We start from the raw sequence: 25,771 nt of genomic DNA, 5'->3' as shown, positions 1-25,771 counted from the left end.
ACAATTTATTTTTTCCTGATTCCCATCTATATTGACAGAAGTCTTGGCTTTTCCCAGACACAGGCATTTTAATATTCCCATTCTTTCTACTTTCTTGTTTTTTGTTTTGGTTTGTCTTTTTTACCAAACATTCACAATTTCCTCAACTTCTACTCTTAGGCTGAATCCCATGGTGATTTTTTGAAAACACAGCCAGCCATTCCAGCACTGCTCACCTGATTTCTGTCTCTGGCATTTGCGTAGCGGAATCGCTGGATGTAATAGAAGACCAGCCATGCCAGTGAGATGATCATCAGCACAATGAAGGAGATGGAGACGAACACCACAGAGGTCCGGCTGACGTACTTCTGCAAGTTGCGCGTCCCAATGGTTATGTACATCATCACAGTAATGTTCCTCTCCAGGAGGCTCACTATCTCTTTTCCTTTGGGTTCAGGAATCATTATTGCTACAACATCTTCTAGGCCTATCAGACAGGAGAGAGAGAAAAGAAACCTTAAGTAAAATGACTGATTGCCCTTTCTCTTGCTCTCCTCCCTCCTGCTTACCAAGAGGATGGGTCTGGTGAAGGTTTCAACCAGAACCAGTTACACAGTGTGTTTCTATAAACTGATCTCCACGAGATACATGAAGTGTGTTTCATAGGTTGACATAAACACAGATTTCCATCAGTACCGAGGCTTATCTAGACGATATTACTGTAAGCGCTGCAGAAAGTGAGACAAGCTGCAGCCAGCAGCCTTCCACCCAACTCTTCATATACATTTATCATAGCCCATTTTGCAGGGTCACGAGACTGTCAAGCTTTATAAATAAACTATTACCACTTTATGGTTTAATATTAGGGGTATTCTGTTCTTCCATTTCACTAAACAAGCATGTAGACAATTTTTTATGTTTTGCAATAGTCAAATTCTGAATTGTACTATGCAGCTAAGGACAAACAGGATGTATTTTAACGTAGAAACGTGCTAGAAACAACAGTGTATGCAATGATCACAAACTGGCATTTAGAAAGAAAGGTACAAACTGGAGGTGTCTGAAGTCAGAGAGATGATGCTGGGGTGAGGTTTCAGAATTGCAGCTGAAATCCCTGGAAATCACCCAGCATGTTGTTAACACCACGGCCACCTGTATTATGACTCTGGCAGGAGGACAAAGTGCTGACTGACTCAGGACATTCACAGAAGTGGAAAGGGATCACTCAGCTGTGAACGGAGACACAAGACAGCGACTTGCATTTCACAGAATAGGGTAACAGAATCATAGAATCACTTAGGTTGAAAAACACCTTTGAGATCACCAAGTGCAACTATCAACCCAGGACTGCCAAGTCCATCACTAAACCATATCCCTAAGCACCACATCTACGCATTTTTTAAACACCTGCAGGGATGCTGACTCAACCACCTCCCTGGGCAGCCTGTGCCAATGCTTGACCACCCTTTCAGCCAAAAAATTTTTCCTAACATCCAATCTAAACCTCCTCTGGCATAACTTGAGGCCATCTCCTCTCCTCCTGTTGCTTGTTATCTGGGAGAAGAGACTGACACCCACCCGCCTACAGCCTCCTGTCAGGCAGTCGCAGAGAGCGATAAGCCCCCCCAGGCTCCTTTTCTCCAGGCTAAACACCCCGGCTCCCTCAGCCGCCCCTCACAGCACTTGTGCCCCAGCCCCTTCCCCAGCCCCGCTGCCCGTCTCTGGACACGCTCCAGCCCCTCAGTGTCCCTCCTGCAGCGAGGGGCCCAAACCTGAACACAGGATTCCAGGGGCGGCCTCACCAGTGCCCCGTGCAGGGGGACGGTCACTGCCCTGGTCCCGCTGGCCACGCTGCTTCTGATATGAGCCAGGTTGTCATTGGCCTCCTTGGCCACCTGGGCACTGTGCTGGCTCATGTTCAGCCGGCTGTTGACCAGCACCCCCAGGGCCTTTTCTTCCAGGCAACTTTCCAGCCACTCTTCCCCAGCCTGTAACCTTGCATGGGGTTGTTAGACCCACGTGCAGGACCTGGCACTTCTCCTTATTGAACCTAAATTTCCAATGGCATTCCCCTCCAAGCTGATATCCAACCCAAGTTTCACTGACGCAGCACTGTGCTCTGGTCCTCATGGTCCAGCTCAGATGTTTCTCCATCAAAAACATCTGGGAGGTATAAACCAGGTTTTCAGAGGTATTTAGATGCTGAAGACCAGGGGGTACCCAGCAGGATTTCAGATAAACTAATGCAGACAGGTGGGTGGTGTTCAATGAAAAACACTAACCATAGCAGAAACTTTATCAAGTTCTGTTGGGTGCCTTGGTCAATTGGACGTACTGAAATAGCTGTGACAGACTGTTGCTACTAATAGATGATATATGCTGCTCAGGTCTTGAGGTAGAAGTGCAAACACCACCACTCTTCCTCTCGTGAGACTTTCCATCATAACACTTTCCTGATTATGGACAGGCCAGTCAATGAATAGTGGGACATCAATAGTTTGGCTAAGTCAAAAGTTTTAGATATCTATGATAGGAAACTAAACCTTTCTGCTAACACTCTTCCACAAAGCATTAATAATTCTCAGCTATTTTGCTTTATTTGTCTATTAAGAACCCACGTTCAGGAGCCAAGATAAATCCACCTTTGCAACTCTTCTGATACTTGTTTATTACAAAAGGCTAATGCAAACATTACCCTAACAGCCTAGGGAGAATTTGCCAAGTCTCAGAGTGGCTGAGAAGGGCACTGCTGCCACGCCAGTAATTTTCCTGCAGTCAATAGACAAATTGTCTGGAGCAGTGCTTAGCTGTCCACATGCCTGCCCTTGTTCTCTTCCCTTTCTTGAAAGAAAATAAAAAATTTTAAATCACTTTACAAGAAAAGCAAAGTGACCACCTCACACATAGCCAAAATGAACCCGTAGTGAAAAATACCACAGCCAAAAATACTGAAACGCTTTTCCATCAGCTCCTCTCAAAAGCCACCATTCTGACCCACTCAACTTGTCCAGCATGGGCCTCTAACATCCTTTTCAGTACCTGAAAGCCTATAAAAATAGGAGATACAGACAAAAACTTTTTCAGTAGAAAATTCAGGTAGTATCTTAACTGTTTCATTATCCTGAATCTTAAGTTTCTTTAATAATTACGTTTAATTCAACTGAATATAGCTTTGTATATTTCCGGAGAATTGCAAATAATGGGCACATGCCAGATATGGCATGTTGCAAATAAAGAATCATACTCAATCGTTCAATTATGAAATCAGTATTTTTGTAATAATAAAACAAGCCCACCACAGTAATGCCTTATCTGTCTTTAATAGTGAAGTAACGAAAAAAGAGGGAGAAAAAAATTGTGATCTCATGCATAAATTTAACTTCATTCCTGTTTTTCATCACCTGCCCTTTCAGATTAAGCTACGGTGCAGTTTGCTGGCATCAGTTCACAGTGGAAGCGCAACTGGTTTGGAGTAGGAGTGCAGCCATGCACATCCCTTCTCTGCTCTCTCCTCCTTACATCTCTATGTCCAGACAGTCTACTACCACCTCAAGGTCTAGGGTCTTTTAAGATACTTTAAAAAACACAAGATACTAAGTAAATTGCTGTGGATACAGGCTTAAGTAAAATTGTGGTTAGAAATGCCAAATAGAAGACACAGCTATTGCAAGAGGAAAGCAGCTGCTTTTATTTATTCAAAACCTTAATACATTCACGTTTCAGGCTATCTGGTTATTTGCTTGGAAAAGATGACCATTTGTAATGAAGCATTCTTGGAAAAAAATAACCAAATCAGCAACAAATAATAATCAGGATTTTTTTTTAACATTTTATTGTGTTTCTGGTAATTTCTCCAAGGCACTATAGAGAATGCTACTTGATCAATCGAGTCATTAAGCTAAGTTTTTAATCTCAACTATGCTCAATAGTGGGAAGAAGAAAGAGAGAAAGTAATTTATTTCCCTTTCTTCCCTTATACAAGAAAATGTTTGTATTAGTTTCAATATCTAATGACACATGAGAAGCTCTGACGTAAGTGAAAACTATACACATTAAAGAAGGGAAATAATGTAATGAGACACCAATGTTACAGAGGTGGGTTTCTATGCCCCGGTGCACATTTGTTCAACGGACTTCAAAAAAGAGAAGGTAGCTGGTAATATGTACTCATGCTTCTCTGGTGCGTTAAATGCTAACGATGCCTTTCATTTAACACACCCACAATGGTAACTGCATTTTGTGGCACTCTTGTTACCTAACACGTTTCATTTCTTTTTCTGGCCAAGATTAATGCAGGGTTTGACATGAATTTTTAAGTAGCTGTCAGGATGAATCAGAGATTCATAAGTCAAAGGTATTCAGGCTGCAGTGAATGGATTTTTTTTTTCTTTTTTTTTTTTATGGCTTAGGAAACATTTGACATATCAGTGCTCTCTCCTTATGAGCCAATAATAAAACAAGTAAGGTAGAACTCTGGGATTTGGGATTATTTAAGTCACTTTAACTTACTGACGCATATTTGCCTAATCAAATACTTCTGGGTAGAGAAAATGTGCTGCCAGTCTTCAGGCAGTTATTCTGCTTCTTGGCTCTGCATCCCATGGCACTAGGCAGGAGGGCCACCAGCACGGTTATCGGTGGGCACCGGACAGCCCTGGGCATCGCAGGCTCCAGAGGGGCCGTGCTGGAGAGCCGTGGACAGGCTCAGCTTGTTTCCCAGTCACCAGGCCGAACACGTAGCCCTGTGGCTAATCCACTGATGGCACAACAACCGCACCAAGCTGCGGCTACTTTGTTCACTTACAAAAAAAGTTGCTCTGGAATTACTAGTTCTCAGTATACTGCGTCCCCTAAGCACTGTATCTTCCTGTATGGGTCATCCTGGGCTCTTCCTCCCCCCGGCTGCAAGAGGAGTCTCATCTCCTAACAAACTGCTAACAGCAGGAGGAACCACAGGGCGAGGGGAGATGGAGAGAGCACCTGCAGCAGGTGCCAGCCGCCTGTGACACCTACATGTGGCAGCAGACGACAGAGTTGTGCAGCAGCGATGAAGTCAGAGAATGTTTTCAACAGCAAGATGTGCACTTTGGAGAAAGACGTGGAAAACCTTCTCCAAACCTTCCTCCTCCACGCAGCCTAACAATCTATTCAATGGTGACAGAGAAAAGAAAGTCCTCAGTTCTGTACCAGTGGCTTTTGTAGAAGAAATGAACAGATTTTATAGCCAGAAGACGTACATAAATTCTCCACCTTGGCCACAGGTTGTGCTGACAGACCTGTGGCATTTCTTAGTTCTGCTCTGGGAGCTTCAGGGACAATACCGAAAATGGTCCCCTGCTCTCTGAATTTGCAGTCAGGCCGCTGCTGTAATGCTTTGACAATTTTTGATGGAAGCTCCAAGAAGCGGTATGTTTCTGACACATCTTAGAAGGGACGACTTAATTCTTCATGCTTGGCAGCTGCCAGAAGTCAAAGAAATGATTAATTGAATTATTTGAATAGAATTCCATTTTGGGAGCCATATAGAGACTTCAAGAGATCCTAGCAAGATGTAAATAAGGATTTCTCTTTTGCTGTACAGCAAAATCAAGTACGAAAGTATTCCTTTTACAGATTTCATAACCAAAAACTCAAACACTATTTCAGAGTTTTGAAATTACCCTGATAAAACAGACTGCGTTCAGTCCTGCTCAAAGCCCAGGAACAGAAACCTTGCAGGAGGGTGCAAAAACTTAAGAAGTAAACAAAAAGTTGCTTAAAGACATAATTTCATTTTTAGGAATCAATTTCAGTAACTAGTAGCTATTGGAAAAAAGCAAAACAAACACAGATCTAAGCAACTTGACGGCCTGTCTGTGCCCAGCTCTGGAGCATCTTCCCCAGGCTCAGCCCCTGGGTCCTGCCAGCCCCACATGGTGTGAGCCAATTCTGCGGTGGTGCTTCCTGCGAGCTCAGCATCGCTCCCCCTGCACAGGGACTCACTGTGCTGCCAACCACGCCAGTGCTTTCCTGCCGTAGCTCCTGCTGCTGCCTGAGTCTGTGTGAAGGGATTTTACGGTATGATCTGGATGATGTATAACATTTTAAAGCATGTTTGGAGCAAAGGACACCTGCTGTTTTTTAAAAGAATACTCTATTTCTTTTTTCCTCCAGAACAGCTCTGCTGAAAAACTAGCACTGAAGAGAACGAAAAGAATCCCTGGTGATGGTGCTGCAAAATGGTCTGTTGGGCTATTGGAAGATACTACCTTTTGCTACAGTCCTTGTTCTCTTTGAAAATACTACTGCTTTGTAATCACGTTTGGTTTCTTTACAGTGAAATTACATGGGAAATGGTATATAGGTTAATCAGATGGCATTTCCACTGAATTTTAATGCAGCTGTTCTAATATTTTCATAGTTGCAACAAGGATTCCAAGTCTTTAACACCATCCAATAAGAGTTCAATTTCAGTTCTCCTGTTCTGTATAGTGCAATTATAAGTTGCCCAGAAGATCAGCTGTTACCCATTTTTCTGCTTTAAAAGTAAACACAGGCTTAAATTACATTTTTTGTGAACTCAAAAATGACTTTTGGAAATCACAGCAGTATTTTAGAAAAGCTGATTTCTAAGTTTCACCCATTTCAGAGAAGCAGCTGCATAATATTGTTTAAACAACACCCTGAACTCTTACGTACGCCAACTGGGAAGCGTTACCTGTAAGAAATCAAACTGGCTAAAAGGACTGTTCCCTGCAGGCACTCTCCTTTATGGGGAATTCACTGCACTGCTCCCAAACTGAAGCATCAGTAAATGAGACTATAGAAAAAACTGGCAAAGAGAAGAGCAATATATAGTAAGTAGCAGTAATACATAGTCAACACATCATATATCATAGGTGAAATGACTACAAACTGTCATCCATAATCTCTTGCATAAACTGTCTCAATGCCAAAGGTCTAGAAAGGACACCAGTTTCTAATGAGCTTTCATAACAGATATGGGCAACTACAGATCGGGTTGTCCAAAGTTACTCACTGAGGTTCCTAACCAAAGACTCTTAAGCACAAAAGGTGGCTCTGAATTAAATAGGAAGGGCCTCACACAAGAAAATAAGAGGTTAAAAGACAGGATCTCGATGCTCAAAACATCAGAGCGCCAAGTATAAAAGACAGCCAGGGACCACAAACTGCTGGAGGCTAGGAGAACAAATCTGGGGAGGCAGGACTAAACCTTCACCCCACGCTTACACTCTTCCCCAAGCAGCTGCCATTTACCATTATGAGAAACACAATGCTGGGACAGATGGACATTTGGTCTCAAACCATAGACTTGCTTTTACGTTAACAGGGAACTGAAAGTTGCATCTCCCCTGGAGAGAAGAAAGGTTAAGTCAAGTCATCACAGCAAAACGATGAGGTCTGATTACACCAAGAAGTCCCCCCTCTGAGCCAGAGTGGGGAAACCATTCCTGTTTCCGTGACCAGTGATGAACAAGAAAGGACTGGTGCCTCTTGCTTCTCAAAGCCCCAGTCAGAGCTTGACCCAAGGAGGAGGGTGTTTTTCCCATGCGGAGGCAGGAGGGTGGGTTAGTGGCTCAGAGCTTCATGCCACATACATGAGCATTAAGTGTTCAGCTGCCACCATGGGGGTACGAACACAGGCACAAAGCAGAGGAAAGCAGCAGCAAGATGGGACACGCACCGGCTGGCCTGGACAGACAGCGCGCATCACTCCCGATGCTGAACATCACACCTGGGTCCTGCAGATGGGCCCATCCACCTCTTCTCTGAGTGCCCATCCCAGGAAGGTATCACTGTCACCAAGGGCAAGGGATCGGTGAGATTTTGGGCAGGATTTCACCCTAGAGGGAATGAATGCTGCCGAGGGGGATGCAGAAGTCTGTACCCACCTACCCCAGGGCCAGCAGGCACTGCCTGCCCCGGGTGCTCCCCAGGCAGCAGCACCACTCTGCCCTCGCGCCCCGCCGGGTGGAGGAGGAGAGCTGTCGGCTGGGAAAGGAAAGCAGGACCGTGACCATTCTTTGTCCCCACGGCTAAAACAGGGACACACCAGGCAGGCAGAGCTAACCCCCCCCCTCTAGAGTGCCCAGCCTGAGAGGAAAAAAAATGCAGGGGAAGGCCAGAAGCAGAGACAGCATAGCAGCACGTAGCCCTGCTCTTGTGGATATCAAGCTACTGAAGTTATCAGAACACGACTTTTCACCATATAATCTTTTTTCTTTTTTACTTTAGAGCCCTTGCTTTGCAATGATGTAGGTGTTTTCGCAGCCCCCCCGCCCACATTTCCCATTTGTTTTCCTTCTCTGTATAAAAGCAGAGAGATATTTCCTTCAGCTTATCCTCTCCCTCATTTCCCGCTTCTCCTTGGCACTGTTAGCACTCGCCTTGGTCCTTTGCCCATCTTCCAAAACATTTAACTGTAAATCAGGTTTCCTTAAAAGGAAAATGCAGCAACCAGGGAGAGAGGAGCAACACCTTTTCCCTACAGCACTTTTCCCATTTGCAAATGAAGGAAACTCTTTTATGCAAACTATTTTCTTATTTTCTTAGACAACCTTATTGTCACAAAACACTTTTCATCGTGGAAGCGCAAATATCTAGTAGGATAATTAAGTGACCTGTAAAGAAAAAAGACCTACTGATGTTAATGACTAGCTACGGTATGTAAGTAACTGATATAAAAGTTTTCCATTCGGCCCAAAGTGAACAATAACCTCCAGCAGAGCTGTTCTCGGTTCATTTCTTTTGATGCTAAAACCAGGAGAGGCAAGATGCTTCTGGCTGTGATCTTTCCTGTGAAAAGCAGTCTCAGCCACTGTTTATTACTTTTTAGGGACAAAGAAATTTCTGTTTGTGTTTTTGTAATCAATGCTGATCTTGCCAAGGCTGTGAGAGCTCAGAATATATTGACTTCCTCTGATTTTCTGCAGAAACTGCAGCAAAGAAAAAAGAAGTAAGAAGGTACAAAACTCACAAACCCAGACCAAGCATGATAGCTGCATTTTTCCTGGGCTTGCTTCCCACAGTGTCAGCTCATCACTCTGCTGAACTAACCAATGCTAATGAACCAATGTGGTGTTACTTATTCATACTTAATTATAGAATACGGGCGGCTCTTGGAGAGGTTTCCTCAGACCCCAACACAAGGCACAAATTTTTGAGACTCTTATCTTAACCAGGATAGTACTTGTAAAAGGTGGCCAGATTCCTTCATGCAGGTCTTCCAGCTAGGATATGCTTCAACTCGTAGCAAAATATGCTACAGGGATAATTTATTAGTAAAATATAACCCTTTCAGAGTTGTGGCAAAATACACCCACTAAAGCAGAAGCTGCTTTGCTATCTTCAGTGGAATTGTGCCCCCCTCCAAAAAAATAATAAAAAAAAGGTCTTAAATAGCATCTTATGCAGTCAGGGTAGAGGACAATGCAAACACGAGCTATTTACTGTGCCTGGTGCTCTTAGAACAGGTATACATACATTTTCGTTTACAAATGGGGAAAACAGAGCACGTGTGTCAATAAAAGTTCGTGAAAGGTAAGGGCAGGGCACCTAAATCCCACCCTCATCCCTGACAGGAAAGCAGCACCAATACTCCGAAAAGGCAGGATGAATAAGCAGAACGGCTGGAGCTGCTCACACCTTCCTTGGAAACAGGGGCAGGGTTCAGCACAGCCCTGCCTGCCTGAGGCGCCTGCCCTCTGCTAGTCGTTGTCCACTCCCTGCACGGGGGGACACACGAGTCTGTCACTGTACCCCTGCTTTAAACCCTCCTCCGTCTTTGCGTGAATCAAGATGCTGATGCCAAACTTTAATCCTATACCTTGTAAATACACAAACAATTTCAGTAGAAATGCAACCTACAGGTGCGCAAAGATGCATGGAATACTCAAAGATAAAATGAGGGAAACAAATCAACGACACTGGAAGTAACCGGAGCTGTTGTTTGCATAATTAAATAACCTACAACGAATTATGTCCTGCTAATACAGTTATGTGCTGTCTGTGTTTTGCAGACTTCATGAACAAATAATATTGAAAACACACAGAAAATTAGGAGGTAAGCATGAGACTATACGCAGAAAAAATGTAGCCATTATTATGCAGGTTAATTACAGCTTTTATTCTGAACTTAGAGACAGAATCAGTGATTTTTTTTTTTTGATGTAGTGACAAATCCTGCCTATTTACCTATGTCAGAGAAAGTGTTAAAAAAAAATAGTGCCATATGCAAGATAAACAACACTTGATCCTGGAGAGTAAAGTATCATTAGGAACTTTCTGAGCTGTTAAAAAAACGAAGAGGGGAAGAGAAAGGCATGTACACAAAAATCTCATTTCAACTCAAATGTCTGAGATGTTTCAACACTTCTGACACAGCTGAAAACACCTGTTAACCCATGAGACTTCATCTACAGCTCTGGCTGAGAACTATTGATTAAAGGAAATAGAAGGGGACCTGATGAGGGTTTCTTAATCCCTGGTTCTCATCACCGGTCCCCATGACTGCGACTACCTCAGTTCCCAGCACAAGTCCGCCCAGTTTCAAAGGTACGGCAACACCTGCGGGCTGCTGAGGGCCCCCCCCCAGGCACCGCAGAGCCTCTGCCACCATGCTGCTCTGAGCCTCGATTTCTCCTTCACCCTCTCCATCTCCCCCAGCACCCCCTAGGCGCAGCAGGTCACCCCGCCAGTTAGCAGAGCTCCCACTGAAGGTCTTCCACCTCGGCACCCGAATTATTACGGAAGGACAGTTGGAAGCTGCTTTAGCTTCCCCACAACCCCTCTCCCCTGCTTTCGCGCTGACCCAAGGACTGGGAGCCACGGGCTGCGGGCTGAAGGACAGGGGACACAGTGACACTGTCTGCTGCTTGGAGAGGCACGACTGCGCACGTCCTCCTCTGGCACCACTGAACCTGCTAGCCACAGCAGCTTTACAGGTCATCTATTTTTCTCCAGAGAAGACAAAGCTTCACAGAAGTAGCTCTCAGACACCCTTGCCTACAAATCCAACACAGAAAACCCCCAAATTAAGAGATTTTAGATGACTCTGGTTGAAGCCACGTACTACAACTCTGGTGGCTCTGCGTGGGCCAGAGCAGTTTGTGGTTTAAAAAGCACAGACGACTGAAAGACTAAAGAGCTAGAAAACAGCACAGCACATCTGGTGTGGTTTTAAGCAACGTTGCTGGGCACGTTCCAGTTCAAGTGACCCTGAATTAGCTGGGCAAGAAACAGGTTTGGGGCAGCAATCCGGGAACTTTGTAAAATTACTTCAGGGGATTTCCTCTTTCCTCACTCAGATAAAACCTCCCCAGAGGTGCAAAACCACTAACTGCTTTTATTACTCTGTGCAGGGAATGGGATTAAAAATAACTGATAAACGAATGAAAATGGAGCAAAAGAAAGAAAACAGTGAAAATAAATGGCAAAAACAAACCAAAAGGACAAATAAGCCAAATCTCAGGCAAAGGGCCAGGAACACATCAGCAGAATGAAACAAGCTAAATCTGATGCAGAGTATCACCAACACACTGCCAAACCCTTCAAAACTGCTGAACATCCTTCAGTGCCATTAGATTTTTATGGGAGTTTTGTAGACATATTGTAGACAGTATGTGCCCTTAGTCATCTCTTTTCCAAATTGAATGATCCCAGTCTTAACTCAGCTGCTCCTCATATGGAAGCCATTCCATACCTTTGAACATACTTTTCCATATAGGGGGATGGATAGGTTTGATTAATAGTGGCACTAATAGCGGCATGTTTGCCAACACTTCTTCTAGTTGCTGCCATCTTGAAGACTTTCCCAGGAAGAAAAAAGGCTTCAGTCATCACACTCAGTAGTTGTAGCCACAAGGCTGAACCTTCTTTGTCACCTCATGTTAGCGTCACACTGATGCCACAAGTCTTTGTACTTTCTGCAAAGCAGCAGTCTAGCTTTCATGTACAATTAGCACTCATTTGGTTTTATCCAGTGATAACAAAATCACTCAGAAAACTACAAACAAATATTGAAAAGCCCTTCTTTCTCAGTTCAAGTAACCCTTCTCTTTACATCTTCCCAACTCTTCAAAAAAACACACACTCCTGAGGGTCCAGCAACAGGCTCACATCTTGCCTGCAAAGCAACCTTCTCCCTGCCAGCAAGGCAGGCACCCAGCACTGCATGTCTTCCAGGTCCAGGGAGAATGGGAAAGAAGCCACACTCTGCGTGCTGAGGCAAGAGGAGCAAGGCAGGGAAGGAGGGGAAACATTCAGTGCAGCGTCAGCTGCCTCCCTGGAAATGCCACCCAACCCAATTGCAGGTTTCTTTGCTGCCCCCAGCCTGGTCAAGGCCATACACTAATTAAGGGAAAACATCTGTAGCCTCTGTCTGTTTCTGAGCTATTAAAAAAAACCCAACCCAAATGCCAGTGACTTCCTGAATTAAATAAAGAAGCAAAAATCAAGCAAACACCTCAAAATAGAGGGAGACATGTCGTTACTTTGTTTTACCTTGGACATAAACAGGCATAATAAAGTCTCTCTTGTTTTTGCTGGAGAGATTTTGTTTGCTCAAGAACCTTGTCAGAGGCAGAGCTGCTGAACCTTTGCCCTTCGTTTTCAGATAGTGTGGCTATGAAATCAAAAAGGTAAAACTAGTCTAAGGCAGACAAAAAATCGGGGTAAAACCATATTATTCAGATAGTAAAGTTCATCTCCTTTCTCAAGAAATCAAGTTTTATTTCATTAGTCTCTAACACTGTTAGTTTTGCAATTCTCCAGCTGTGCCCACAATCCCTTAGGGTAAACAACACTTAAAATGTTTAATAGAAAAAAAATAATAATGATAAAAAAAGGCAGAAGATAAATGTTAGGTCTTTCCTACATTATGAGCAGATATAAGCTTAACTAAAATTGGATTTCAAACTGATAGAGTTAAATTACTTACACCAATGCAAACCAGGTTAAAATAATTTTTAAGAACATCAACTTCAGAGAATGTGAGAGCTTTTAGAGTAAAATAAAACCTCCACAGCCTCTGTACATCATGGAAAAGGTTTGGGAAGCAACAAACTCCTTTTGAACTACGGTGTCAGGGTTTTTCTAAAGACAAAATTCAGTAACAGCTTAGCTTTATAGGATTAAAAAAACCAGAATAACAGGAATAGAGACATAATTAAGAATAACTGAGACAAAATTGAAAACAAGCCACCTAAAAATGCTATTTTGGGGTTTTGTTGTTGGGGTTTTTTTTCCCCCCAAGTAACCTATCTTTGTGTTAGCTAATGTTTCTCTGATGGACTGATTCAACTGTCAACTCCCCAGCCTAGGGCTGGGATGATTTGACCTTGCCTGCTACTGTTCAGTCTAAGTAAATAACCAACCTGAGCCCTGACTCCTATAGCAAAAGAATGTGTGGAAGCAGCTAAAGCTGTCTCTTTACCACCACAGCCACTGAGATCGCTCTCTGCCAGTACTCTGCCACCAGTACCAGCAAGTTGAACCAACCTGGCTAGGCACCATGGATTCTGCTCTTCTGCATTTGACCCTGTCTGGAAATGATTGCTTCTGATCCTACTGAAAGGCTGGATGTCATTCTCTGCAGCTGTAACACCATCGTCCTCTCTCCAGTGGCCCTGATGTAGCGGGTAAGTATTATCAGCTGAGAGTGGGGCATAGTGTCCAAGTCCCAGAGAAAAGCCAACAACAGCAGAGCTGGGAGTGCTGCTCTGGTTTCCCCAACTCACCCATGCTCTAGTCTGCAAGTCCCACTTTCTGGTTCCACTAAAGCACAGGAGAGAGCAATCCAACTCACGGATGACTCAGCACTTCAGAATAAGCAATATCTTCTCATACCTTTGTTAACCTTTACTTTGTGTAACTCCCAAGGCATACCTAGTAATGTTCCTGAGGAAAAGCCAGCCCAACCATTTACCACAGAGCCAGTTTCTTATATTAAATAGCATAACAAAGACTGAATGGCAGGGGAGGGTTCCCAGGGATCACCTGGCTCCCTGTGGCAATACACATCTCCTAATGCAGCCTACAAGCAACATGGTGTTTCTAGGAACCAGGAAGCCAGGCTGGGAAAACAAATCAGGGGGAAAAAAAAAAGAAAAGAAAAAAACCCCGAAAAACCCCCAAAAAACAAACCCAAACCCAGCACCCCCCCTCAAAACCAACAAAGAGACTGAAAACTGGAAAGCAGTTATTCTGGCAGGATAGCCAACCAACCAAAACAAAAAAAAGTACCACCACATCAGGATGGAGTTCAAAGATAATGTTTTGGAAAAAAAAAGTACGATCCTGGGATTTATAAACAGGAAACAGTGAGCAGAAGGAAAGAGCAACTGAAAGTAACAGCAGAATAACGCAACTGCTCGTGGCTGCGGAGAAAGCTTTTCAGGGAGGCCTGAGGAATGCCAAGAGCTCGGTTTACTGAAAACAGGGCCTGGAGATTGATTACATGCATATGTATATATACCTATATTATATCTCTGCATATACATATGTACAACATGCTGCGAATGACAGAAAATATTGGTTAGAGGGCCTTTGTCTACCTAGAAAAAGGCAGAGCTAGAATCAATAGCTGCAGTCTTAAGGTAGCCTTTTCAAAACAGAAATAAATCACAAATAAATTACAAATTTTTAAACTGTGAAGGTGATTAGACAGGGTAAAAAAATATTTGTTGGGGGGAGCACCTCATTTGAGCTGAATAATCTATTCAGGCAGTGCAGGAGAAAATGACTGAAACTTAATTATCTGTAGTAAACAGATCAGATTAGAAAACTGTAAAAATCATTCTGTGATTTCTCATATGAGCAACCCAGCTTCTCAGAAGCTCTGAAACTTAGCGACGGTAAGCTTACCTGGTCTGATCGCAAGCACATTCAGCTATTATGAGAAATAAGTTTTACAGAATACAAACTTTACTGGGTTTCTTCCCGTGTGGACAGAGGTCCAAACACACACTCAGGAAGGAGGTGTACGTGCATGTGTATATTCAGCACTGTCACCAATACCTGCCATGGCAACTGTAACTTCCATTTGCATTGGGATTAATGTAACCTGAGTGCTGAAACGAGATCATTTGATGGGAAGTAATACTTATTATTGAGCCGGTCATCCTTGTTGGCTCCGGGAGCAAGACCAGAGAGGCACCAAAAGCTGCAAATTATAAAACACACACAGTCTTTTATAAGGTGATAATCCAACTCAAGCACAGAGCAGAAATCCTAATACAAACCAAGAAACAGAACAAACAAAAACAAACTGAAAAGAAGAAAAACTCGACAAATCAAACACGGGAGAAGTGTTTTTTCAGGCTTCAACTAGACAACTGAACCATGTGAACCCAGAAATAGTTGGCAGTGTTAACCAAACCTCAAGCTCTGCAAGATACACCCACCCTTAGCTAAAACTACACATCAAGCCTGAAAATGTTTTGAATATGCAGACCTTCTCACAGCAGAAAAAAAGAAAAACAACCCTCAACAGCATGTGAAAGTCTAAATGTCTTGGAGAAAAATATTTATACTCCTATAGAGACACACTGTTTATCTCTCCTATTTTCACATGGAGATAGTCACTGGAATGCCGTCTAATGCAATACAGAGAAACAATTATGCTCCAGGACCTTATGATTATTAAATCTATATGGAGTTTGGATATGCAGCTTCCTTTAAAAAATCTTTATAACGCACACCTTGCTTGTATAATGACAGTAATATAAAGACCTCAAAATGAGATTTGTAATATATGAAAAGCAAATGTCTTACAAACCTTAATTCCCCACCTTACAACCAAGGAGGAAAGGTATGTGCTTTCACACAGAAGTCACACATCTTTTCTTTGTAAGGCCAGTTCTCCCCACAATGAAATGAAAGTTAAATTCCCCACTGGCTTAAAATGATGCAGAACTGGACCTTTAGTAGGTAAAGTCAACTATGGAAGGGCTATGTCTACCACCACTGAAAAAGCTGGGTACCTTTGTTTATACACTGCTTTTTAGACAACAGGTTTTAATGGACTGGCTCACAGGCCTTATTTTCCAAGCACAGGATATGAGCAATTCCTATTGATTATATATGGAAGTTACAGACATCCTGGAGAATGGAACAGGGCCCCAAATATCCTGGCAGGTGTAAGAGCAAAACATTTTCTTAAAATCCTACAGTATATCCCAGCATTTCACAGTTTGTCACTGTCAGCAAAGCAGAACTGCAGACTTCATGAAATGCCATTTTAAACAGCATCTGACTAAATAACCGCCAGAGATATGCCCTGGCTAAAACAACTCCACAATCTCATTTCATAGATGTTATTTCCAAAGAGTTATTTAAAAGGAGTTATAATTACTGAAGAACGTTCCCCCTGCAGACAAATCCCTCTTCATCTGCTCAGCGCATCCTTTTTCCACTGTCAAAAGCATGTGGGCATGATGAGAAGAAAAGGTTACTGCTCCAATGTGCCTGCCTTTCAGACATAATGTCTCTATATTTCTTTAAAGATGCCATTATTTTTACATCACCATTCTCAAATCTTATAGAGCTGTATGTTTCATAATTGAATGATACGAGGAATCAGGGTTTTTTTTATTCTTGCATGTAATGCTTCTTAGCCTTTCAAGTATTCTCACTGGGAATGCAGACTTCAGAAAACACACGATTCAAATCAACTTGAGATGTCACCAATCACACTAGGATACGCAGGATACACACACAACTCCATATTTCTACTGATACATGCTACACTGGGCAAAGAAAATCTTGTGTTTCTTAAACCCACTATTTATAACACCAGGGCAGCTAAGAGTAATCTCCTTCAGTGAAAATATCAGCCAACAATTTTATTCCAGACATTTTTCTTTGCAAACACTTTTAGTACATTTCTCCTGGAATTACCCTTACTCAAAGCCTCTCAAGACGTTTACTAACCAAAGGCTAGAAACAAAATCAAGAAATAAACCAGTGTTCCCTGCCCACAGGGAGGTACTCTGGACTAACTGGGCAGTTACTGTATCACTCCTGTATGCTACCCAGGGATTAGCCTGGTTTGGTGAGAAGAGTCACCACCACATAGAGAAAACACCTAATCCTCATGTAGTACTTGGGAAGATACAAGATTTTCACAGAATATAGATGTTTCTTCCACACGTCATTTGGAACCAAAGTCCGCAATAATACAATGCAAAAAACCCCCTTGGAGTTACTCTTACGGTTAATGTAAAAGGCTCAAAAACAGGGTTCTGTGGCTTTTATGGCATCATCCTGTGCCCGCACAAGGCATGGGAGCACAGTGACTGCCAAGCTGGCGGAACGGATCAGGCACCACTGGTGCAAGTAGTGACACAAGGCAAGAGCAGCTGAAACCAAGCAGCGTGTGGTCACTCGCCACCGAAAGCTGAGCCTGCGCGATGTGCCAAAGCTCATGGAAAGCAAAACTGGTTTCTTGAGAGCCCACATTCCTGAGGGATGATAATTCTGAGAATACAAGGATATGGATTTTTTTCATGCAAAGTTAACGTATCATATATACACATTTAGCAATGAAAACGCTGCTGTCTGCGTGCTTAGGTGTTTAAATCTGTCATGAGATAACAGCACTGTCAACCTTCAGTCTCTCCTGCTAATTTTTCTGATTCTGCTTAGGTTCAGGATGGCTTTAAAGTGGCATACCAGTTCCGTAATTCTTGTGAATGTTTTGGGGTTCTTAGTATTTAGGGTAGTGCCTCAAAGTGCCACTGGCTCACACTAATGTCAAGTTTGAATAAATCCTCTCTTGCTTCCCTTTTTGTTTCTGTTCACCCAGACTTAAATCAATTCATGGGCAGTGATTCAGCAATTTCAGTGTTATTTATGACATGAAATGAAGGAACTTCAGATATAAAAGAGGGAAATACCAAAGACTTTAAAGAATTTAGACAAAAAGCAACACACTTTATGTGACACTCCAATTATGTAAAATTTCCCCAGAAAGTGAGCCTGGCAGTCTCAAGGATTGGTACATTAAAAGTCAACACATACAGGTCTTCTACACCAAAAAATATACTCCAAACACAATCCTGGACAGCCACTTACAGAAGCTAAAAGAGAAAGAACAAAAAAGACCCCAAACTGAATGGAATTCTTTAGGTGATAACTTTTTAATGTTCTTTCAATACACCACTGATATGGGAAGTATAGTAACAAAGATTTCAGATTTGTTAGTGAATTCTTTTAGACCTTTTTCCTCCCTGCAGATGGACCACTGCTTTGCCCTATGAAGCACTGTCAGGTTATTAACAATATAAAACGGAGTCCCATGCATATGGCACAGCTATTTCAGACAGGATTCATCCCATCTACAAACAAAGTAAAATGCACCTAGCTTATCAAGCAGCGTGCCTTTTTATGAATTCTGGTGCAGTATGAAAAAACATTTAAGCCACTACAGAAAGAGCACTAAGGTTAGCAAAGATGCAAACCAAACCTTTGTGACCCATAAGAACAGTTGCTTCTACCTTGCAGTGTACAGAGATGGCCTAAATGACTTTTTGAGGTCCTTTCCAATGCTATTTTTAATGATTCAGTTACTAGTTTGTAGCACTTACAGGCATCATAGTAGTTTGTAAAAATATTTAGTGGAAATGTACTTGCCAAAAAAAAGAAAAAAAAATGCTAGGGAAAAAAGCATAGAAACAATGCATTCTGCTTATGACACTTCTGTAGATCAGTTGTTTGAGTTTCATTTCAAAACCTGAATACAGCAATTAAATATTAGAGGAAAGAAAGAAAAGCACAGAAATGTTATACCTAATACTCTAAACATGGGATGCCTCAGGTTGTATGAGTCAGTGCCCAGAAAATAAAATAAAATGGTGCTCAGGTATGATCCCACCAAAACCAATGAGTGGTCTGATTTAAAATCATAAAGTGGAATTAACGTCATCTCAACTCAGTTGGTAACAAGTTAGCTGCCTCAAGGCTCTTCCTACAATCAAAAAAAGATGAGATACCCTCTGCAGATGCCTTGCTCTCCTCTTCAGCAATAAATGGAACCCACCTGACTCACTCAGATTAGTGGCCTCACTTTCAGATAGCTCGGCTTAAAAAATAAATAATTAAATAAATAAAATATGAATGCCCTCCAAAGCAATCCACCCACTGACATTAAACAAAATCTGTGGGAGACCCAGGAACACACACCGAAGGCTGCTCTGAACCACAAAGCTTTTCAATCCAGTATAGACTTACTTGAAAAGTGTTATAGAAAGCCCTCAGGGAATAATGATCACACCAGTCAACACCTATTTGTTTACAAGAATTGAGACAAAGACCAAGAACAGAATAGTTTTTTTTATATCCATAATCACAGGTCATAGCAGACGTGCGTGCTGTTAGACAGGCTTTGTCAAGGATCCAAAAGGCAGGTCACCAAGCAATTATGGTGAGCCTCACTGACCTAGAGGTTTGAAATCTATGTCAGTCCATTGTATTTTCATTCCCCATATGTGTGGGGGTACACATCCACCCAGAAATACACCAAAAAAAGCATGCAAAACTTAAATGCTCTCTTCAGTCTGCTTTCTTCAGACTTCGTTCTAGTAGGAAATACTGTGGGCAGCTTTTAAACCAGTTCCCTTTGTCAGGCAGATCAGACGGCACAGAGCAGAGCACAGAGACAAACAAAAGCTGACTTTCACCTAGCCCCAGAGAAACCGGGCAGAGCAGCCATGCCGAGGCAGGGAGTCCTGCTTCTGACTGGAAACTGCAGCCTACGCAAGTTGGCGATAGCTGCTATGGAAAGCTTCACTGAGAGTGCTACTAAAAATGTTAAAGGGCAGCAGGATCCTTCAAAAAAGAAAGCAGTTCAGCTATCACACTGCAGATCTACATTAGTGGCTTTTGCTGGGATGGCGATTCCCATTCCAAGTTTCAGAAAGCAACGCCTGGGTTAAATGATGCAAAGTAACTTCCATGGATCAATGACATTATTCTTTAACCTGAAGCAAAGTTTGCTTCACTGAAGCTTTGATTACAACATGAAGTTTTTAGAGCTCTCCATTTTGTCAGGATCCTAGCAAGAAGTTCCCACAGAAGGAACTGAAACCCTCATATTACTATTACGTGATATTTACAATGCTGGTTAAAAATAAGCCAAATGCTGCCAGGTTGTACATTGGCAACAGCTTCTGTAGTTGTTAACACACAATACTGCTGGTGTTCAGATGTTCAGTTTAGAAATTCTTGTATCACTACTCTTGACTGGGAAAGCAAATCCCAAAAGGTTTCAGAGGTTTGACAAATTCTTTTTTTTGCGTTTTAGGAATAGAGAACTGCCGTATTACTCTAATGTGCTTAACCACAGTGGTATTATCAATTGCCTGTCTTGTTTCTCACTCTGATGCACTTCATTGTTAAATATAGTGTTTTTCGCTTGGCTCCAAACACCTGTATGTGTTAACAAGATGTCTGGATTACAGCAAATGCAGCCCTTTTCAGTTTCCCTGCTTATTAAGCTCATCAACAGTTCATGTACCTTATGTGAACTCTTCTGGGGGGATTTGGTTTTGAATTATACATGACTTCACATTTCTAGTCACTAATACAATGCTCTTTACATCTCTCAGTAGTTGCATTAGCTTCCTAAACCAACTTGTTTACATTAAAAAGTGTAATTTCTGCTCTTGCTATGCTGTATTTTCTTAATGTTTAGAAATAAAGCTGGCAAAATTGAACCGTAGCTGTCAAAAGTCACCACTTAAAAGAACCTGTTACACAAGCAGTAAGTATTTACATACTCATGACATGCAGGCAGTTAATCTTCAAAATGTCTTTGTCAGGCATACAATATTAGCCAAATGCTCTGACGGCAAAACCTTCCTGGTTATATGGGAGTTACACACGTCTGAGTAGAAGAAACTGGAGAAACTGACCCAAGAGAGGCAGAAATCTGGAACTGTAAAGAAAGAAGACTTTTGTAGTCCTGAATCTTTGGCCAAGGCAGACCGATACTGGGTTTCAAAATGAAATAAAATCGATGCCTGAACCACACAGGGCCTAATGGTTGCTTTTTCTTGGTGGGGTTCTCAGGGCAGCTTGAATCGGAGAGAACAAGGGCTGGACACCACGTGGCACTGTACAAGGCGCCTCTCCACATCAAATCCTTCAGAATGACAGATGATGACTTCAAAACAGACTGATTAACTATGATAATCAAAAAAGAGTGGAAGGGTTGCATTTACAATAGGGCTAAGGGTTGGGGCAGGAGTCGAGTCGTACGTAGGGCAGACCCGACAAATAACACAGGGAAAAAGCAAGCTCAAGGAGGACAAATAGAAGATTCAAGAATCTGGGCTGCTCCAGCCACTGCTGTTGGCCATCCTTTGGAAATGGAATGCAGAGGAGATAGCGGACCACCACCTTTGATCACAGACAGAGGTTTATTCGTGACCCTTCCTGCTCTTTTTCTAGGAGCTAAAAATCCACCAGTAGCCCAAGGGGACTCTTTCCTGACTGTGATTTCCCAGATTACTCACAGCCATGTATACTCACATATACATGGATACCATGCCCCATCCTTCACCAGCCGGATCAGAGGTTCTCCCCAGCATTTAGCACCACTGAGCCCTTTTCAAAAGGCTACTTGGCATCTCTCAATCCATTGCCTTCAGGATCTTCTGAACACCATGGTGAGAAGTATCACGCAATTTATACACTATCCATGGACAGAAATACTCAGATACAACCAACGTAGGTATATAATGAGACAGGACACTTCCCTACAGTGGTTAGGACAAGTTTAGCAGGTCCAGCTAAGCAAACACAGCATTCCCAAATAAAATACACATATTATGCCCCTGTGACTCCACGTTGAGGTTTCCTGTTATCCTGGCAAGACTGTCTAGTTCTTGGCTTGTGCCCTACAGTTTTGTTAGTTAGTGATGTCAAAATATGTTCTTACGCCATTTCCACACAGACTAAAGTGAAATGAAGTCCTGGAAAAGGCAAGGTATCTGTAGTTTCAGCTTCCCCACAGCACTTGATGAGACTTGTGAGAACTGCGCATTGTCTTAATTTCATTAGGCTCTTAGCTCCTGACAGTTGCAACATATTAGCTAACATAATTTGTTTTCCCCCTTGTGAAGAGGCTTTGTGAAAGCTGAAGCTGCAGAGTCTGGATTCACCCTGCACGAACACACTGCAGTAATCTATACAGATAAGGCACTCGGGGTCCGCACCAGGGTGCCCTTGTGATGTGCTCCTCAGCTGCCACAGTAATATGGATAAGAAACAGCAAAGCCTCTGAGCAGCACGTACAAGACAGATTTCATTCACTCTAATTAGACTTCGGTCTTCCCTGCCCCCCTTTATCCTTTATGTCATGAAGGGGGAGAAAGATGACGGCATGAGGCCTCACCGTTCAGACATTACACGGACTACCAAGCTCTACATAAACTGGTAGTCAGGAGCCATATCAAGATGTACAGACTAATGGTCTTCAGTGAAACAAGAAAAAGATGGTGCAATCAATGCTGACAAAGCAACATGTGTATTCCTACATCCCCTCTAGGTGAGGAGGAAACAGGCTTTCTACTTAGCTTGAATATGGATGGTTACATACACACATACACTGAGAAATAACAGTAATTATGTCTAGAAAGGAAGGAGGTTAAAAGTAGCACAGAGCAATTCCAGCTCATTTCACAACTACCCTGCATACCCTGAAAAGAAACACACAGAGACACAAAGGCAAAAGGTGAGGGGGGATTGTGAATTTAACCACCTAGGGTTTGGTCAGCATTAAAAGGCGATGAAAAAGGGTAACCACAGCCTTATAAGCTGGTCAGGGGAGACTGATGGTGATAAACTGCAGCTCTATTTTTTCCCATAAGGGAAGCTGAGGAGAAAAGCTGACGGGATGAACCCATTGGCTGTTAATGCCAAGTTCCATAGGCAACAGACTGAAATTTAATCCTACAAATCACTAAAAGGAAAATGTTTGGCTGAAACAGCTTGCTGTCAGAACTGCTCCCCCCTCCCACCCCAAGACTGTTCCTGAATGAGCTGCTGTCGCTCAGCACATCAACAGAACAGCTTAACTGTTAGATAATCTGATGGGGGAGGGGGGTGGTGGTGGTGCAGGGAGGGGGAAGCTACCCACTAGCCATGCCACACTCTGCTAAAAGCACATGGCACAAAGAGTCACAAACATACGGCTGTACAGTCTGGTCCTCCTCTTGCCTTTGCACCCAGTTTGGAAGCATTTCTTCTCTAGCCAAAAAAGGGTTTCATGTGGTGACAGTCAGCTCTTTGCTTAAAAATGCCCACAGAGCACATGGATGCTGATCTCTGATTTAAGAGATTATTCTAGGCCTATAAGCAATGAGTATTATAAAAACCTGCCTTAAAAAAAACTCAAACCAACAAACCACCAAAAACAAAAAAACAAACCACCGAAGAACATTTTAATTTTAACTGCATAAAACTGCATGTATACTTGTTATACTCTGAAGTAAGGAGTTAAACCCCAGTAGTACATCATCTTATTTTGATGTTGCTTTCAGCAGCATTTTATTAGTTAAGCCTATTCTTCTCTATCCTTGCAGTGATCCTTTTCAATTGGTTTTATTTCTTGGTGTCAAGTCAATGTAAACGGCTGTTGCTGAATTAGAGATCTGCTTTTCTCCACCCAAAGAAGTGATTTAAATCATAAAGCACCTTCCAGGAAAGAAGCAGGCAAGGAAGCACAGCAGCTGCTGCTTTTCCAGAGCAGCTGGACAGCAACAAGCTGAACACATCACAGCAATACATTAGCTTTTCAAAATTAGGACTTGAGTTTGCTTTTCATAATTTATCACATTTACACAGGTGCTAAGAATCTTGACTTCTTTTGTCTGGGCTTCAGAAACAAACCATTATTCTGTGCGACTAAGTGTTATAAAGTCCATTAAGGTCTACATTCCTAAGTGCAAAAGCGAAAGAAGAGGTGCACAAAAGGTACCACGAAGTAGCTGATACTGAAAGTCATCCCCCAGACTATCCCATACCACGTTTCATGACAGAGGAAGATTTTATGGATTTAAGCAGTCATCACAGAACTTAAGTGAAAGTTTTACCTTATTGATTTTTAGTTCAACAGCTCATTTACTGTAATCCTAAACTGAGGATAAAGGCCACTACTTTTAGCTCACAAAATGTCCCCTTTAGTAGTTTCCTTACCGGCAAGTGACTTGCCCATAGGCTGTCCTTTCAAGATTTTTTGTTGTTTCACTTTTCTCTAACATTGTAATGCAGATACGCCAGAGAAAGTCAAACGTTTTCACAGGACTGCCTTCAGGCTACTTTGCACCTGAAGAAAGCTGTCAGTAGGAGATCCTGCCCTACCCTTATCTGTCCTGAGGACTCAAGCAGTGACTTTTCAGAACCCTAAATTCTGGGGCTCCGTCTCGGAAGATGCCTACAGCCAGGAGACTATTGCTGTGCAGGTGGACAGCAGCCTCCACTGCAGGTGCAGGGTGATGCCCAGCTTGCTCTGTACAGCCACACTCACGGCATACGTAGGCTCTCCAGGCAACAAATCCGCATGCTTGCTGGAAGTCTCCCAAACTGGTCCATAAGGACCGCGGATGAAGGATTTTCACTCTGTAAGCCTGTTTAGCATCTGGAGGGCAAAGGCACAGCTTAGCACAGGTACCTCTGCCATCAGGGCAGATTAGAGGACTGAGACCTGCGTTGACTGGGCTTGGAAGAAGTATTTGAAGCCTATTCTCTACAAATTTTGTTGCCAGACAGACCATGATTTGTAGAGCGTCTCCTCCTCAAGCTCGCTTTCCTGCAGTGACATTAAATCCATCTAGAACTAGAAAAGTAGTGACCCAGACCCTAAATCATCAGGGAAAACTCTTTGGCCTTTGTTTAGGGTGTAACGTTATGCGCTGGGGGGTATGGAAGGCATCTCTGAACAGAATCCCTGAAATTCTGAAGAACTGACAAATATTTTCAAAACTTGACTACGCTGCCTAATACAAAGCAGTAAGTACAAGAAGAATTTTTAAGTACAGCTTAAGGAACTGATTCAGTGTGTACGTAGGGCCATCAGATTACAGCTGAGTAACAACACTGACATCCTGTTGTGTGCATGATGTGCCCAGATGTGTGAAATAAAGCGGAGCTGCAGGAAAAATGACCTTCAAGCTACAGTACAAAACAACTGCTCATCAGAACATCATCCACGCAACGTATTTATGGAAGGGCTAGAAAGAGGTGAACAGGTGCACATTTGGCACTCATTAAGAGTTAGCGCCTGCAATTAGTCAGAATCCTTGACCATTAATCACAGAAATTCTGTTACAAAAGAACAGCCATTTGGCCAGATGTTTCTTACACAGCCTTTAAAAAGAACTGCCCTATGTCTGCACTGTAAATATTTGACTGTCTTGCTCATTCACAATGGAAATTTATTTAGCCAACGGCTTGTTAATAAGATGACAAACATATAGCTTCCTAGGGAAGTTTTGGTTCTTTGCCACACAAAAATTACAGGCAACATTCAATGAAACAACACAGTTTCAGGTGGGTTTTTTCTGTAGGGGAGCTGTGAATTTATACTGCCATAAAACCGGCTCTGAAATCACAAAACCATTCTCTTTAGTTCTAGCTAAAGTTGTATAAATCATTTCCTGTCTGATGCCTTTAGCGATATAGAAATGTACCTTTGCAACTATGTCAGGCAACGAAATAGCTCTTCAAAAACGAACCACCACCCCACCCAATGGAGCATATATATTTCTTCTAACAGTGCCAATAATCACTTTGA

The 25,771-nt window shown here is 42.6% G+C and overlaps 1 protein-coding gene across 1 annotated transcript in view; it reads right to left on the bottom strand.

The window, feature by feature from the left end:
• The window catches only part of RNF150 (ring finger protein 150), a 127,918-nt gene that overhangs the window by 56,874 nt on the left and 45,273 nt on the right, over nt 1-25,771 (bottom strand). The window contains exon 2 of the mRNA XM_056362940.1: nt 216-466. Coding sequence (XP_056218915.1) covers nt 216-466 — 251 coding nt within the window. The remainder of the gene's footprint in view (nt 1-215; nt 467-25,771) is intronic.

This window comes from Falco biarmicus, chromosome 1 (genome assembly GCF_023638135.1).
Source record: "Falco biarmicus isolate bFalBia1 chromosome 1, bFalBia1.pri, whole genome shotgun sequence".
NCBI lineage: Eukaryota > Metazoa > Chordata > Aves > Falconiformes > Falconidae > Falco > Falco biarmicus.
The sequence above is the reverse complement of the archived record's forward strand: the minus strand, read 5'-3'. Positions and strand labels throughout refer to the sequence as shown.